Source organism: Apteryx rowi, unplaced genomic scaffold (assembly GCF_003343035.1).
Source record: "Apteryx rowi isolate R43461 unplaced genomic scaffold, aptRow1 scaffold_1140, whole genome shotgun sequence".
NCBI lineage: Eukaryota > Metazoa > Chordata > Aves > Apterygiformes > Apterygidae > Apteryx > Apteryx rowi.
In genome coordinates this window covers 30196-48195 of record NW_020447354.1, presented here as the reverse complement: position 1 = coordinate 48195, position 18000 = coordinate 30196, and the positions used below count along the sequence as shown (strand labels likewise).

The 18000-nt window shown below is 34.6% G+C and overlaps 1 protein-coding gene across 1 annotated transcript in view; it reads right to left on the bottom strand.

The window, feature by feature from the left end:
- Nucleotides 1-353: 353 nt before the first annotated feature.
- Nucleotides 354-18000, bottom strand: part of LOC112972565 (unconventional myosin-VI) — a gene marked incomplete at its 5' end in the record, with an annotated part of 45064 nt that continues 27417 nt past the window's right edge. Inside the window, 6 exons of the mRNA XM_026079230.1 lie at nt 354-3696; nt 5104-5322; nt 9958-10089; nt 11612-11715; nt 15160-15198; nt 15685-15714. Coding sequence (XP_025935015.1) covers nt 3497-3696; nt 5104-5322; nt 9958-10089; nt 11612-11715; nt 15160-15198; nt 15685-15714 — 724 coding nt within the window. The remainder of the gene's footprint in view (nt 3697-5103; nt 5323-9957; nt 10090-11611; nt 11716-15159; nt 15199-15684; nt 15715-18000) is intronic.

The following is an 18000-nucleotide window of genomic DNA, read 5'->3' as shown; positions in this document are numbered from 1 at the left end:
AAAAAAAAGTAATAAAAGTAAAAAGACTTTTTAAATAAATCCTGAGATATGAGACTAAGCTAACAATATTAGAATTTCTTGATATCAGAATGTTATTTCAGAGGGACATTTACCTTAGAAACTAAAGATAAAATCTTTATTAGAGTAGCTTTAAGCACCATAAACATCTGATAGAAAGGCAGCAGACAGTTCTAGCACAAACATTTCCCTGTCCTTCCCATAACTTAATAAACTCTTACTTATGACACTTTAAATCCTTAAAGACAAAATGCTAAGAGATATGCAAGAGATTTCAACATGGAATGTATTTATTTATTGCTTTTTTAATTTTCAGTACATTATTAGGAGGTCATTTAAATACTTTTAAAATATTTTGGAAAAAAAACCCAAAGGATTCAAATAGAAAAGAAAAACAATCTCATCAGTGGATGAAAGACATGTATTTAATGACCTTATGGTCTCTGAAGTAACATTTTCTAGAATATTTATATTCTTAGGTCACCTACTCAGGACCGTAGCCTAGCATGGTGATTCTCTTCCTCTCTTGTTTTCTGGAGTGTTTTATGCAGAAGATCTCAACTACAATGGACAGCTTTGCTGAGAAGCAGGAAGAAATGTTGTTTTTAAAATCAAACACACAGAACCAAACCAAGACATTTACCTCATCATTTCGCTTTAAAAACAAAATTAAATTTCTCTCTATAACTGTAGCTCAGAAGGGCATTAGCTAACACTATAATCCTACAGGCCTTTTTTTTTTTTTTTTTTTTAAACTCAACCAACAGCATCACACTATCTGATGCAGCAGATGGGACAATAAAGACTCTGTAAGCAACTGAATATTGCCTCACATAAAAAAAAATAAATCTGAAATGAACTGAAAATTAACTATATTGCACAAAAAGATTAGCCATCAGCAACACTAAAAGAAGAGGCTGCTTTTAATGGATAGGAAAAATGCATACTACTAGACAGACTAGAACAAACTAGAACACCCCAATTTTTGGAAAAAATCTTCTGCTTGCATTAGGCATACTGCTACAGCAATGCAGAGAAGTGGGAAACATCTCATGTGCAAACGTCCAGCCACCAGTTCCTCTTTCACTATTTCAATGTCAAAATTATTCTTCTGATAACACATATTTGTCAGTCATTTAGTTAACAAAAACCCCCTATATGCATCATGCTATAAAACAAAGGAAAGTTTCCTCTTGATGTCTATCTGTTGATAACTTACTATCAGGAAACAGCCTGCATCAAGCAAATACTGGCATAATAAAAGGAACAGACTGGATTTTTTTTTTTTTGGTCGCTCCTCCACAAGTATACATAACAGATCTTATGTGACTGAACACAGTAAGCCAAGAACTTAAATGCAGATAGAAATAAGCATGGGGTGAGGCTCCTCAGCCCTATCAATTCAGCGATCTCCATCCTTGTGTCCAACATATATGGCCATAGTTTCTCGGAGTGCTAATATTTAAAAATTTATGGAGACTGGAAGTTTCAAGACTTTGCTTCCAATTCAGTAACACAATAAAACAGTAATTAAGCTGCAGAAGTAGTACCTTTAAACCCATGCAACATTGTACAGGTTTGTACGCGACTTGCTAGCCAGCAGCCTGATGCACTCGTCTTTCATCTTACAGCCAAAAATTATTGCTTCAGTGAAGAGTTTGTGTGGGTTACAATGAAAATGTATTTTCTAGGTTGCAATCACATGATCAAAAAAGCAGGCTGTCTATGCAGTGATACTGACCTTGAAAATATACAGTTCAGGGAAGCTGCGATTCCCTGATGTAGCAAATTTATACAGAGTTAGTGCACTACTCAAATGTCTTCATATATATTACAGGAAGGAGTGCATTTGTAACAACAAGCAGACTGTGGCATGCAGGCACAATCGAAGGTCAGCAAGAACATATGCATCAACAGCTTTCTCTGACTGTGCTACAGAGCTGTACCTCCTGAAAATTAATAATCAAGTATATGTATGTATTCAAAAACTAAAGTTTCCAAAAGGTTTCAAACTTAGTAAACTGAAAGGAAATAAGTTAGTGTGAGCAAACTTTGTAACTCTCTAGAGCCAAACTTTGTTTTTTAATCAGGTTGATTATTTAATTGGACATCAAGCTACTTATTTTATATTTCAGTCCTATTGGAGAGATAACAACTATCACATTGAATTTGTTGAAATATGGCCAGCACTGTGAAACACCCATGTAAATGAATAAAATGCGTCTTAAAAACTGTATGAAATTAATAATTCCTATCCACAAAAACTCTTATTGCTAAATAAGGGAACTGTTACAAGCTATGAAACTTGACAGAGGATATTAGATAAAGATCAATGTCTGAATCACTAAGATATTCCAGTACACTAAAAATTGTAGCTATTTCAATCAGCATAGAGCACTTAGATGGCGCATTATGTTATTGGCCAGATTTTTATACAGTCTAACAGAAGTTACAGACCTTGTGCATCTCATTAGAATTAAAATAAAAAGGATGGTTGAGGCTCAGACCTCAACATTCAGTTGTTATGCTATCACCAAAAAACTAAGCATATTTCCCTTACACTATCCTTAATCTTACAAGCCTCCACATATAAACCTTGGACAATTTTGCATAATATATTTAAATTACACTACCTGGATAAATGAACCATTCAAGAATTCCTAATGGAAATTTGGTGAAAAAAATTAAACAGTCTAATGGAAATCTGTACTTCAAAAAAAAAAAAAATCCCTAAGAGAAAAGTGGTATAAGCCCTAATGAGCAGTACATTCTTTGAGTACCTCTAATACTATATGTATTGACATATATGAACACTCTTCCCAGAATGTACAGAAAACCATTTATCTTAAACCAAGACAGAGGATGCATTTAAGTAGGAATTCATGAGTCTAAGTTTAAGAGGATTTCACATCAGTTTCTGAAAAAGTCGGTAAATACAGACATTAAGCAGTTTTCAAATCAGGACATAAAATGTCTCAGATCATATAAAAGCATACTCCAACTTCTCCGGAACAGAAGTCAAAGCTAAGGCCTCACAATTCCAGTTATGAGATACAATGTATCCTCTTTACTAGGCCACCACTTAAAGCCAACTATTCAGTGTGTTAAAGAGGGATTTTTTAAAAAGGTGGTTGCAATGCAATTCTTTGTACTACGTACCCAAAGTACAGTGAGATTACTTATAAGTGGTAAAGAGTTATAACAGAAACTTTCCAAGACAATGCAACTTATAAACTGAATACGACAAACTGCACTGACTGAAATTTCTTCAAGATCCGCATAACTAGTAAGCTCACTACACAAATTAAACATCATAAAGTACAAATTAACAAGCCACATGATTAATAAAATCTGTTCACTTTATATTAAACATCTCTAATACAATTATAGAACGTTTACATACTCCGTGGCGCAGAGGAACTCTTCCCTTTGTGTCACAGGCAAGGGTTCGCATCTCTAATGCTGTTGTGGAAAATGACTATTTCAATAGATTCTGCAGCATGGCCGTAGCATAGGTGGGACGAGCTTGTCTGCTTTCAATTGCATTTTGAAGATACTGGATACCTCCGCAGCGCTCCCAAATCTCTTCAAACTGTCTCGGCAAAATTTCAGCACCTCGCTTTCGAGTTAAGCCAGTCTCTTCAAGATTAAGCTCACACATCTCTATATCATCCTTACCTGAAATGGTTAAGGAAAAAAAAAATCCATATAAGGCTTTTACACTATTTAAAGGTGCCATTAACAAAGATAAGATCTTTGCTTTGTTTCCTCTCTCAAGCTGTAGTGTGTTAGCAGAGTTTAGAGCTCATGAGGAAAACAGGCCTCAGACAGATTTTTACACAAGAGCAAAGACATAACAGATGTTTTCAGAATAAACTAATATCAGATGCTGAGACTGACAAAACCATGCTTAAAAAGCGAGCAAAAGGGAACAAAAGGGAGATGCCAAAAAGAGATCTTGAGATACTCTCCTGAAATCCAGTACAGGATGACCACTGAATTTCTTTTACATATGCCACTGAACTGTTGTTATTATTATTGAATTTGTTTAAGCACAGCAAAATGACCAAGAAATTAGACTTTTGATCCTGTTGCCAGTATTGTGAATCCGTCAGCCTCATATGCCAAACAAACTTCATGTTTACCAAATGGTACTGCCCACATGGAGTCCAATGAAATTATTTTAATCTTATTTTTAACAGGTGAACCACTGAATGTGGCATTCATGATAGCAATGCAGCCCTACTTTTAGTTATGGCCTTTGGCACTAAACAGAAGATGGTTTAAGTACTTCTATTAAAAATAATTAGTAGAAAGATAAGGAACTTTGGCTGTGGTTACAGCATCGTTCTGTGAAGCTAACAAATTACGGCCTTTTCCTCTGTTCAAGTTGAACACAAAAACTCAAAATACAACTGTAAACAGAGCATTTTTCCAGTTTTCCTTCCTCCTTCAATCAACCTCCAGACAGTGAAGACCTATTTCATTACCAGATCTTTCACTATCCATTGCCACATTTAGCTTTTATTTTAAATGTTTAAGATTAAGAAGCCCTTGTCCCATACTAGGCAGCATAAATAGTGTAAAAGCATCAGTCTGTTATTAGCACCATCTTACAGAAAGACAAAATTTTTAATGCACAAGRTGTTTTGATACATATTGCTGTAATGTTTCAAAGCTAACTCAAATCCAATACAGCAGGGACTAGGAGTTTCCCAGATCAGTTTATGACCACTTTTTATTTTCATGCTGTCTCCAATTCAGTGCGTAATCTGAGCATGGTTAATAATCAAACTATTTACACCTAACTTCCACACTTCTTTCTGTGATTTCCTAGATTAAAGTACACACACAAGTACAATACACGTGACCAGTTACACCTTCAAATGGTCTTGCATGACATTTGGCCACCATCAACACCAGTACCAAATTCTCAAATTCTGCCCAGACAAGAAAGAAAAAAGCTGAAAAACACTGATGAAAAAAACAGGATATGACTTGGGGAACTTACATCATTGTCCTCCTTTTCTAAAATATGTTAACAATGAACCTTTTCTACATTTGAATTCTGCTTTCAATACCAACCAGCTACAAGGAGAATGGGTGCCTTGTCAGGATGAAGTTCCATTTGCCGAGCAATCCATGGCCCATCAAAATGCGCGTACCACCAACCCTTCTTCTTGTTCTGGGGATCTTTATATTGGTCCATGGGACGGATGAAAGGAATACGGAAGTAACGCTGTTGTCTGTTTATTTCGATCTCCTGTTGTCTGGCTGGTAGCTGGGCTGTTGGGTTCTGTTGAGCTATCATACCAAAAAAAAAAAAAAAAAAAAAAAAAAGACAAATTGGTTAATTAATCAGCAAAGAAAAAATGAGACACTCCCAGAATACAAAGTCATCCAAAAGTCTAAAGCGCTCCAGTCTAACAGAATGTGCATTCTTCTAATCACTACAACAACGATGCTGGTGAAAAAAGGCTCGTGTTCAACTACTATTCCTGCCTCTAACACCAGGCTGCTCACTGGCCTCAAGTACATTTATACAAAACAAGGTGAATGAAGTATCACATTCTGCTTTAAACCAATATTTAAGGTATAACTTTCTATATAAAATTCCTTATCAGCCAGAAATATTAATCAATAGTTGGTCTAGTTCAGTCCATTCCTTTGTAAAACAAGGTCACTGTGCAAAGAACCAATTTTAGATACAAAAATACAAAGCACCACCTTTAAAGAAAGATTTTTCTTTTGACAGTCAACACAGAAGGGTGTGTAATTTTGTTACTGGCTAATTTGTTAATAGAAATATTAACATATCCTGCTTACTACAAAACAGCCATCAAAAATAACCATCTGTCTTGATTCCTGTGTACTATATTCCAGTGTTAGAACTACTTTCTGGCCGTTTTTTTTTTCTTTTTTTTTTTCTTTTTTTTTTTTTTTAAGAAGGTATTTATTTCAGACCATTAAGATCCACTGACCAAACTTCTACAGGAGACCACTTAGAGCTTCACATACATTTTTGGTAAACATTTCCCATATGCATTTTTGGACTCTCACAGAGTTCCACAGATTTCTTTCCAACTTTGCAGAGAAAAGAGAAACTTCCTGTCGAAGAAAAGCAAATACTCTCTATGTTAACTCATCAACTGATCAACCTTCTTACAGTTATGAACACAGTGTCATAATCGGTCTTGACTAGGAAAGGCTTCTGAGCRAGACCCTTTTCTTTAAGACCTGCCTCCTGCAAAAGCTTATTGAAGTGATCTTGTTTTAGTGGTTTATAATAAATACTCTCTTTAAGAAATTCTGAATAGGAATCTATGCCATCTATACAGAAGAACATTAGTATTAATAGTTCAGTGTCTTAGAATAAAGGGAGTAAAATTAATTCCTTTTTGGCAGTTGTCTATTAAGTAGCAAAACTAACTGTGGAGCTAAAATTTAATAGAATGAAAAATGACAGTCACTTTTAATAATGTGTTTTTACAGTTATGAACAAGATTAATAGACTAGCAAGTGTCCCTTGAAATTGCTTTTACTCACATTCAAGAAAAAACAAATTTCTAAAGCTGAAAAGTGGTATCTTAAAAATACATACATTACCCCCTCAAACTTTTTCTCATGTCCACATAAATAAAAAGAAGAAAAATAAAATAGATTTTAGTATGTGAATACTACTTTTATTCAGCAGCTCTGATAAAACATGTTTTATTCAAAGATGTTTTATATGGAGACATAGTCTATAATTGCAGAAAATTAATTCTATTTCTGCAAATTGTCTGAATATCTATCACAGCAGATCAGTGCTTTAATACTATCAAAAGCTTTTTGCACTGCAATGGCAATTGCTAAAACTTATTTCTAATCCTGCGCGTATCTACATACAAGAGGAAATCGAAAAGCTGGAAACACTAAGCAGCCAATATAGCCGCTATTTCTCACCGCTAAGGAAGTGTATTTCTTTATTCAAAAAGAAACCATCACCTGAATGTTAGTTTGTGTGCTAGGAAAATAGCTGTTATATTAAGTTGATTCCAGAGTTTTGCTACAACAGATAAGCTTGTGCAGAGAGTAAAAATAGTAGTCAGAATTAGCACAGCATTTATTGGGGGGGGGGGGTGCTTGTTCTTTCGAATAACCTGTATTAGAAGGTTATTTCGTTCTCTCTTCCCATGACTGCTCAGATGGGTAGGATCTGATGAAAATATACAGTAAAATACACTAGAGTAATATATAATTACCATCAGTTGAATATAATTAAAAAATAGTAATATAACATTCTATTTTAACAATTCTATGTACATGTGTAGCAAAACACTGGATAAATGAAGTTAGTATAGAGCTTTCAAGTGTTCCTATTCTTTAMAGTTAGCTTAAAAAACCATTTCCCCACTTACTTGAGTTGTTCAAAAATGGTGCAAAATCTGTAAACAAATATTACATGTTGAACAAAACATAAAAGCACTGATCCTGTTTAAGTTATACTTTCATTACCTCAATGATTTTCACGAATGCTGATGACAGACAAACTGAAATTCTAGTTAAAAAAGAAATGGAGGTGTTGAGCTAATTATTTGTACTCATTTTCTGCTCTCTGACATGAATAAAATGTCTCCTTTCTCAACTTTCATAGATTTCCAATTGCTTCTAGTTCCATCAGGATTTAATTTTGAAACTGATTATTCAATGATTCTCAATGCCTGTTACAAAAAACTCAGCTGTAAGCTAAGCACAGCTTGCTGTAACAAATCTGCTAGCTATTCAACAGAGTACTTTTAATTTTTGATATTTTTATTAGGAAATAAAAGCCTCTAATTTCCAGACCTCTATTAATATCAAATCTACCCATTCTAATAATCATCCACAAGCCAGTGCTTAGCCCTTGTATTGAACAAATGACTTTAATCAATGGACAACTGTAAAAATATATGACATTAGTGCTAAAAGATGGAAAGAAGCAGCTACATCATTTGAAGCATATATTCACCGATATCTACGCAAAGGAATTATACCTTGCCATCTAAGAAACCAGAATTTTTTTCATTACTTTCTAGGATAATTATAATACAAAGAAGTAAAATGCTCATGTAGTATAATTACTCACAACAGAAAGAATTACCTCTGACACTAATGGTAGACTATAAAGGTCAGTATCAGTACATTACTGTATTTTTCTTATCATCTGCAGTGTTCTAACTTTTTTGCAGAAATATGGAGCCATATTTCAAGAAAAGTGAAAAAATGCAACAAAAAATGTTGGAAAGAATGATGTAAATTTGTCTTTTTAAAGTCAGTATGATGAGAACATGGATATTGCAACCTTTATTTGTACAATTCCAAAGATTTTATGCTCTTTAATATTTCCCATTAGCAATAAAGTGCTTTATGGCTCATGAATATTTTAACTGCTTAGCTCCAGATGGAATGTAGGAGCTCAAACTCAAAACAACTTACAACTTTGCAGAAGCACTTGAAAAGCCTTTCACCGCTGTTTCAGTCATCAGCTTTCTTAAGCACTTAAAGCCACATTACTAGGCATGGCAACAAGGACCCTGATTTTTGCTAACACCTTTTTCATGCTTAGGCTGTACAGCAGGGGGTCCTAAACCTTCCTACTACATATACACACCAAAGTTCCCTGAGAAGCTCAAATTCTCAGGTAATGCTCAGGCAACACCTAACTCAGTAAATGCATCAAGGGGAAGAAGAGACTTTTGTATAACAACTGACAGTGAGAACAAGTGGGATACCTGGGATCCACAGCCCCCGTCATCCCAGGACAGTGGCCTAAACCCAGCCCAATGGGACTATGGAGAGAGCACCCTCTCCCCCGCTTCCCCTTCCTCATCCTCCCCCATTAACTCTGCAGGCAGGAACACAAGAGCTGTGGGTCCAGAAGGCAGCAGGAAAGACTGGACTGTACGATTACATCTGTTCACTGCAATTCTGTTCATTTCTTAGATTCCTTTTATAGCAGGTGATCACTGGACTAGGAAAAAGAAAAAAGGTAACAATCCACCCTGCAAGTATTACTCCAGAAACAGGGCACCTAATTTTCAGGTCTGGCAGTGTTAAACATAACTCCTACATCTTCTTGTTGAATAGGAAAGGTAGTCAGTTATTCTCATTAGTGCATTATTTTGAAAGCTCACAATAAACACCCATCTGTGCAATCAGCAGAATAGCAGCCTAATACGAAAGCAGGGACTACATAAAATTTGCCATCCCATAATCAGAAGTTGCAATATCAATGTTTATAGAATTAAAAAAGGAAAAGGTCACCTGAAATATATAAGGCTTAAAGCAATCTAAATAAGAAAATCATTAGCTGCTTAGAAAAATAAAACTGTATCTTAAAAAATGATAAAACCTGAGAAAGAAAACCTCACCAAGCCTTTTGTTTGTCTGGACCCCAAACATACCAGGAAGGAATCATGCTCTATTTACTAATTTACTATCTCCTTTTTTTCTAGCACCAAGAAACCATACACAGTTCTTTGACAGATGGAGTATTTGTGGGAATTGTTTAGAAACTCTATTCTATCTTAGATGATAGTTTGTAACAGAGAATTACACCTAGGAGTACTCTGAAAGAAGTATCTGTTAACTACAGAGGTCAGAAATAGTCTGAACCACCTTAAAAACATTATATATGTAATAAGATGTACTAGAAAGTCTTCAAATACAAGCCACAGTTTCATAAACGAAAAACAACCTTCCTCAATCTTAAGTGGCACAGTAACTCAACTTCTACTCACTGCAAAGCATTTTCCAGTTCTAATCTTTTCGAAATATTTACCTTAATTCAATATAAAAATAGTTTAAGCAAACAAGAATTTTCTTCAATATAACAAGAAAAAAATATTCATTCTAAAAATGTTTTATCTGGAATATTTTACCCAAAGTTATTACAAACATAAATTTATCTCTCCTCACCATAGTCTGTGACTGATTTGGGTGCACGCTGTTCCATTTCTGCATTGCGCTTCTTATTCTTGGATTTCCAAGCATGATATACCTTTAGCCGTCTATGAAACTCTTCTCTGCAAGCTGCCAATAGTTCGATATCTGTCTCAAAAAAGAGAAAGGAAGGTAGAAGTCAAAAATAGTCAAATAAGAGTCAAATCAGAAAACAGATTTATTAAATGCTTTTCATTAATAGTTACATAATTTTAGATCAAATTGTAACACTAATGTGTTATAATACAAGGAAATTAAAATTTTGTGAGCTGTAACTTTTATATACAGGTTGCTAAAAGCTCCGTCTATTTTCACAGCCAAAAGTAGTTTCTTAAACAACTTTCTAACACAGATTTTTATTAATAACTATTAATATTGCATTAAACATAAAGACATGATTCTTTGCAATATCAGGGCCTGAATTTTATAGCTCAAACTCCCTTGGAGTGCTATGCCCTTTTCCCCTTTAGAGGGGCAACAGTCCCCAAAGTAGCTGTTCTACTGTCAGATTTGGGGCAGTGAGTTGCTGCAATTACAATTTTCACTTCACTTAACTTTGCCTGTTGACTTCATCATAAGCCAACAGGAGACAAAAAATCTCACCCTTTATTTCTGCAACTGGGGTGGGGGGGAGGAATATCTGGCAACTTGACCACTCAGATTTGGGTTCCTTTTCCACTTTACTAAAGATCTTTTATTTTTGCTGAATTTCATGATACCAGGAAACAGAATGATTCCAAGGCATTTCACTAGTCACCTAGGAGAGTCTGAACTGGGTTCATTAGGGGTGAACAGCTATGTGCATTAGCACCACCTATTACTACATCACCCAGCCTGTTGAAAACATCATCCCAGTCTTACCTGTTTAAAAGTGGTAAAAAGACAGCTAGCATTTGGAGCTAACTTAGGGGGTTAAAAACAAATACAGAGAATATGGATTTGTTTCCAATTACTAAATCAGGGAGGAATTCGAAGTAATCTTTTCCAAGAAGTTAATCAACTGCTTGCAGTTAGAAGCAGGATAAAAACAGTAATATATAATAAAGGAGTAGTTCATGTTAATTTCTACCTTCATAATGTTGGGGGAAAAGTAATTAACATCATAACTGTTAGCTTCCCGAATGAAGCTACACATTGGGAAAACTATTCAAAGAATAATCTAAACATCCAAGATAGAAAATATTTTATACTACGCTTAACATGACAAATTTTCTTTCTTGTGATTTGGTGACAGCAAGATATGATAGCAAGAAGTTATAAATCCTGATGGAACATTCAAACTTTAGGTAAAGCATTATAAATATAATTCCCTTTGTAGAAATACATAAAACTGAAACAATGTCATTAAGAAATCACAGCATACATTTTATGGCCCAAGCATTTTTGTATTATAAATATATAATCTGTAAAAGAGGTAACAAAGCAACTCCTGTTTCCTGAATAAGGAAATAACTGAGTTCGCTAGTTTTTTGGGGGGGAAACTATAACATTTTAAAATTAATAGGACATTCATTCGAACATGAATAAAGTCATGACTTGAGCTTTTAACTTTGTCACAAGGAAAAAGTAACAGCTTTTATATTACTAGAACCTGATTTCTCTCTCTCCTCCAAACCAGAAGAAAACTTACCACAGGATGTATTGATTGTATCACGAAGTTCTGCATATTTCCACTTACTGAGATCATGCTTCTTAGTACCAGCGGCAGCTTTTGTGGCTTGAACTGAAGGACCCCTACAATTATTAAAAAAAAAAAAAGTATCTCTTTTCAAGGTACAGATAGGTATGAAATAAGAAATATTACAACAGGAGGAATGGATTCCAAGATCGACACTGTAGCGTGCTCACAACGACAAAAACCAGCAGCAGCAGGAGGACTGAATTCAAAGGCAAAGTACCAAATTACTTTTAAGACTTCCAAAAGATTAAGGAAAAGTGAAAGTATCTTTTAGGACCAAAATTATTCTCTATGAATAATCTGATCAGTTGCCAAGAGATTAAAAGGAATTATCATTAATAGTTAATGCAAGATGACACATATTCTGCGTGTTTACCCTAACCCATGGTGATGTGCATTATTCTTGGTAAGAGTCAAGATGCAGAATACTGCTAACAAAGAGTGGCCACATACATTTTCAGTTCCATTAGAAAAACAGAAGAGGGGGAAAAGTAATTCTAAAGTAGACAAGAAGGGAGAAAAGGTGTTTCCTCTGCTGTTTAACAACTGGATTAGAACAAAATCCTTGTTCCAACACTAGAGAATATATTCCATGCCTCTCATAAAAGTCTCATTTGGGAGAAGAAATCAAATTAATTCTAATTAATGTTACAGTAGCTCTCTGAGAACAGCAATAGCTATTCTGGGGAGGGAAAAAAAAAAAAAAATCACTGAGAGACCAAAAGACAAAGACCATTCTCAGAAGAAAGGCTGACTAATATAAGAGAGACCCACCCAGGAAGAGCATTTCTCAAAGGCAAAAGGTATTAATTACGTAAATAATGTGCAACACAGCCAACTGCAAATGCGAGTAAGAAACTATTACGAAAACATCCATCTTCTCTAAAAGTATGTATAAGGTACCAGCAAATATACACTACATGTACATGTATGAAGATAATCCCGACAAAAATACTTTCATTTGTTATTCTTACAAATGGCGTGGATAAGGAGTTAAAGGACTCTCCCTCTGGGACTGTGATCTTCTCATGGATTATCAAGACACAAATCAGGTTCAAAATGCTACAACTGTCGGTGAAAATCCGAACACTTTTAAACACCAAGGAACTCAGAACAGATGCATGACTTTGCCAACATCTGCTAATGCCTGTGAGTAAGATAGGAGGCAGACTAAATTATCTTTCAGTCTCTGAGAGGATTTGTTCCACAGGCCAGACAGAAGATCCTTAACAGGGGAGCAAAATACTTGATACAACAGGCTACATTAAAAATTCAGAAGAAAAAGAGACAGAAAACAGCTCTTTTCAGTTAAATGCTGTTTTTGCAATAACATCTTTGTGGGACTATTACATTATTACAGTGTTCAAAATGATATTCACTGGATTATAAAGTTTATTTTTCTGTAAAATCTAAAGGTCTCTGAAAAGAGACTGTAAATTGTTAATGTTACTTATTTTCCCTTTTTAGTTAACAGGATATGAATACATTTGCTATTGCAGAATGTCTCTATGTAGATATGAGAGTCCTGAAAGAGGAGATAACACAGCAAATGAATACCATTTGCAGGTTTCATGGAATAAATCTGTTTAACAATCTGTTTAACAAAATGCTCTTAACAGCAACTGAACCATCTCCACAAATGTAATTAACACTACAGAATCTTACTGTTTATTGCAGCATCAGTTTAATTCAGTCTACTCGTACTACTAATCTGAATCAACAATCAGCTTCCAGTTATGTATTGTACATCAGAAGTTTGACAAAGAAAATTCTCTTTGCCTTTTAATCAATACATAGCTCAGTGACGGTAAGTTTTCCCTACCCATAGTACTATACGTGATAGATGTAAAATAAATCATCAAAGAGAATATCTTCAAAATATATATATTAATATTGCATTATAAACAGCATGCCTGTAGGACATTAAAAGATTGTTGCTAAATGTAATTTCCGTTACCTGGTGTCTAACCTTCTTGAATCTTAATTTGCCAAATCCTGAGGATTTTCCATATTTAGCAACACTACCCACTGTTCTAAGAGTTGCTACATAATTTAGAGGAGCAGAACTAGGCTGTATGAGCTCTGGTTAACTAGTAATCTTTAAGAATGTTAATGCAATTGAACAGCTTGACCTTTCCATTACAGTGCTACTCTGCACTTAGGATCACCATTTTGTTTTCTTCATGATTTTAAGCGTAACAGTCTGGCAGTCAGTCTTCACTGCTCAATCTGACCATAACAGGTCATACATCAAAAAAAGGACAATTTCAAACTTAAAAATTCAGTCTCAAATCAAAAGTCTCCAGTCTATGGAAAGTGAAAATTTTTAGTCAAATAAGCATGCACTAAGAAGTACTGTATTTTTAGTTCTACTGACACACAGAACCTCTCATTTTGGTCAAAGTTTAGTGACTTCTTTTGCATATTAAGACTTGACCGGTGTCACTGGAACTATGTCAATATATGTGATACAATCTGGTCATCTATATTGGTCCAAATTAATTAAATACAACATTCTTCACTCCCATTTTTAAAATACTGCTACAATGAACAAATTTAGTTAACAGCTGTGTTCACAATTATCAGTATTATAACTAGAAAACACATCAACCATGTGAGATTGATAATCTTGAGACTATATAGACAGCACAGTGGCTTGTTTTACAGAGGATTTACTTTTAAAAACTCAAAGCAATTTGAGTTCCCAAGTAAGTTCCAGACAATGAATGTCAAAAGGCTGCTTCTGTCCTCAGGTTACAGAAAACATCTTCTAGTTACTCACTGAGGTGGAGGACACCATAACAATTCCTTGCAACAGAGAATGAGTCTTCTAATACAAACTAGTATGAGACTGTTACAGGAGAATTGCATTCAGACCTGAACCTGCATTTTCTCTTACTCCTGCACTGTGCATGAAATCCTCCATTAGCATCTGAAAAAAATCTCAGATGGGGGGGGGGGGGGGGGGGGGGGGGTTGTTTAGTGTTTTAGAGTGCTTTTTATACACTTAACAAGATAACTTTCAAAATTGTGTTTATTTGAATGGAATTACAACTGAACTTAGTATCTCATTAAAAGCTCCTAACAGTTACATTAACATTAGATAATTTTATTAATTAACACGGTGTTGAATTTGCAAAAATTCTTCTTGAAAAGATGTGGAGCCTAGTTTTGTATCATCCTCAGAAAAAGGGTGAAGAGAGAAGCAAGCTTGAGGAACATTATCTATCAAAATTATACAAAACCCCAGAATAGTTATCCACTGAGTTACTCTTATTCTTTCTTTACATAATCAATTAAAATAACAGAAAAATAATTACTGAAAAATCAGGTAATGATTGTTAACACAAAAGGTGTTGATATAGGAAATTTATCTGAAAAAATTGTTTATTAGCATTTAAAAATTAATTCCATTACTTTTCAATTATATTTCAACCCATTTCATGTGTAATTTCTTTTTACAAAATGATTAATTCAATTGGTGTTGTCTTTTCACCTACCTAGACAATATTTCTGACATTTCTGTGGCCATTTGTTCCCTATAAAAAAATTGATAAATAAGCATAAACCAAATATATTAAATAAAAATAGCCTTTATAACTGTAGTAGTCTCTTGACAACCAAACTGAAGCTAATTCAAGTGCAGAAAATAAACAGCTGCTAATTTTAAGTAATAACCATTCTCATTATATATAATATTTAGTCCTGATTTGTTGTTAAGAAGAAATAAATCATATAGGACAGTAAAAAATGGCTGGTATGCAGAAAAATTTACACTAATTATAATCATCTTTAAATGAACATTATTAGATTTATTAGTTTACTGTTAAATTGTATATTAGATATAAGCAAAGTAGGGGATATAAAGTATTACAAATTGCTTTGTATTTTACAGATTCAGTCTAATAAAGATTATTATAGGGGTATTAGTAAATGATATGAGGACAATATCAATTTCCTTTGAATTAATTAATGTTACATTATTTTCTATTAGAATATTCAAGATGAAAAAAAAAATATCATACGCAGTCATTTGCAGCTTTGTTTCATTGGCTCTGCAAACAGAAGATATTTATGTTAGTCTAGTTATTCCCTAATTAGCCTTCTAATAATCTGAAGGAGGAAAAGGTTGGTCATTGTATTATTCCCCCCCCAACACACACACACATCCTCTGATTTATCTTATGATTTTTTCTGATTATGGATTGTATATACTTTTTTCCTACATCTTTCTCATTCTGTCATGAGGGCAATATTGTTAGAAAAAGTAAAATTAAGATAGTTTGGAAAAATTTTTAATTCACAGCTGGAACTTTCCCTTTTTTATTATGCTTATGTTTTATATTTTAACATTAAGTTCAGATTTCTTTACTTATTTGTAAGTCAGTTGATTTCACCTTTTGAATCAAAGATTCAGAGACATGCTATTTATGGATTTTATGCGTAGATAAGCATATCACAAGAAATAACAACAATCCTCATTCAGCTGCTCCAGGAACAGGGCAGAGAGCTGCTTCATGCAGTCTGTTAAAAGACACTGGGAATTCAGTCTGACTACCATAACGAAGACCCACATGTACACACATGCAGCAGAGTGCCAGCATCAAATATGCTACAAATAAGAACACATTTGGATTGGTCCAACGAAACATACAGAACAGATAAATCATCTTCACTGAGGCTAGCTTATTTTAGTGCTACATACTGTATTATTTAATACATTGAAATAAGCCACAAAAAATTTTGCACAGATGAAAATAGATAAGGCCATTATTTAATTGTAACTTCTACTCAACTGTTAAACACTTCTGTTAAATTACACTTGTGTGCAGTAAATCCCTTATTACATGTGCTTCTCAATTTTGGATGAATAATAAAATTCTATGAATCCAGGAGAAGTCCAGCATATTCAGCACAGAATAATACAAATAAAAAAGCTGAAGCCGCTGCCAGAACAACATACCAGGCTTTTTTTCTTTGACAAATATCAATGAGTATATTTCTAAAAGAAACTACACCTATTTACACTCCTGTAAATATTTAGAAAAACTAAGGTAAATGAAGCAAGGTATCGAGGAGAAAAAAAAAATGAAACAGAGGCTGCCTATTTTCAAATACGCCAGTGCATAGCATCACAGGTTCCGTAAAAGTGGGCAAAACATGGGAGTTCCTTTGCAGTGGCACATAACTGCCTAAGCAGCTAAGAAGTTGCAGAGCTTACTATTTGCACTCCACAGGTAGTGCAGCACAATGGAAAATATCCCTTTGTTCATGCCAAAGCCTAAACCTAAAACACTTATTTGCAAATGTGACAGCACTGGAGAACCGGTGGCACTGTGCGAATTCAGCATAATGCACACATACTGCATCTTACTACACCAAGCTTTAATGGAAAGGGAAAATACACATAAAAGTCACAGTGATTTTAAGGTAAGATAGAATATGGAGGTCTTGAATCCAGAAGATGGCAGAATACAACTTCAGTAGACTCTAGTAAAACGTTAATTGATATCAGTTAAACATAAGTCCTGAGGACTTGTTTTAATTAACTTGCACATTTTGTTCAAACCAATGATGAGATTTAACTTACAGAGAAGAATTTCAACACATCTTCCAGCTTCAAACCCATTCCTGCAGTTATATGGAAATTTTGCCCTTTAATTTCAGTAGAAGATACTGGGTTTTGGGCAAGGTTTTAGTTCGTTTTTAAATAAATCAGAACAAAATCAAATCAAAGCTGAAATTAACAGAATCTTCTTTTTTGGACATGTTTAACACTCTGGAAAGTTGGGGATGTCTAAAAACAGTCAGGAAGAAATTTTTTGCTAATGACCTAAAAAGAAGTCTCATATAAGCAGAAAAATCTCTCTACTATTTTTCCTAGGTTTATATCTCATCTTGCTCAAGCAAGGATTTACATTGCTGTGTTAACTTGTTCAGACCATTCTGTCCTTTCTAACCCTTCAGAGCAGAGTCTTCATTCTCCTACCACTTCACGGCAGAGGGAAACTGGCTGGTTAGCCTAAGCATCCATCCCTGGACTTCACGAGGAAGACCAATACCAGGATTGCCCTTGAGCAGTAGGAAGTACTGTGGAGATTAGAGCTTCGTTGACCCAGGAAAGTTATTGAATTCTCTGAGCCCTCCTCCTCCAAACCCTCTCTTCCTTCATATTTGAGAGGAGAAGTTTGCCAGGTTGCAACACTACAGTGACTTTGGGTTCATTTTCCACGTACTGTATTGCACCAAAATCCAAATAGGGAAAACGTGAAAAATCTCCAGAATGATGCCTGTAAAGCGCTTAGCTTGGACATCCAGCTGAACAGCTTAAAGTCATATCT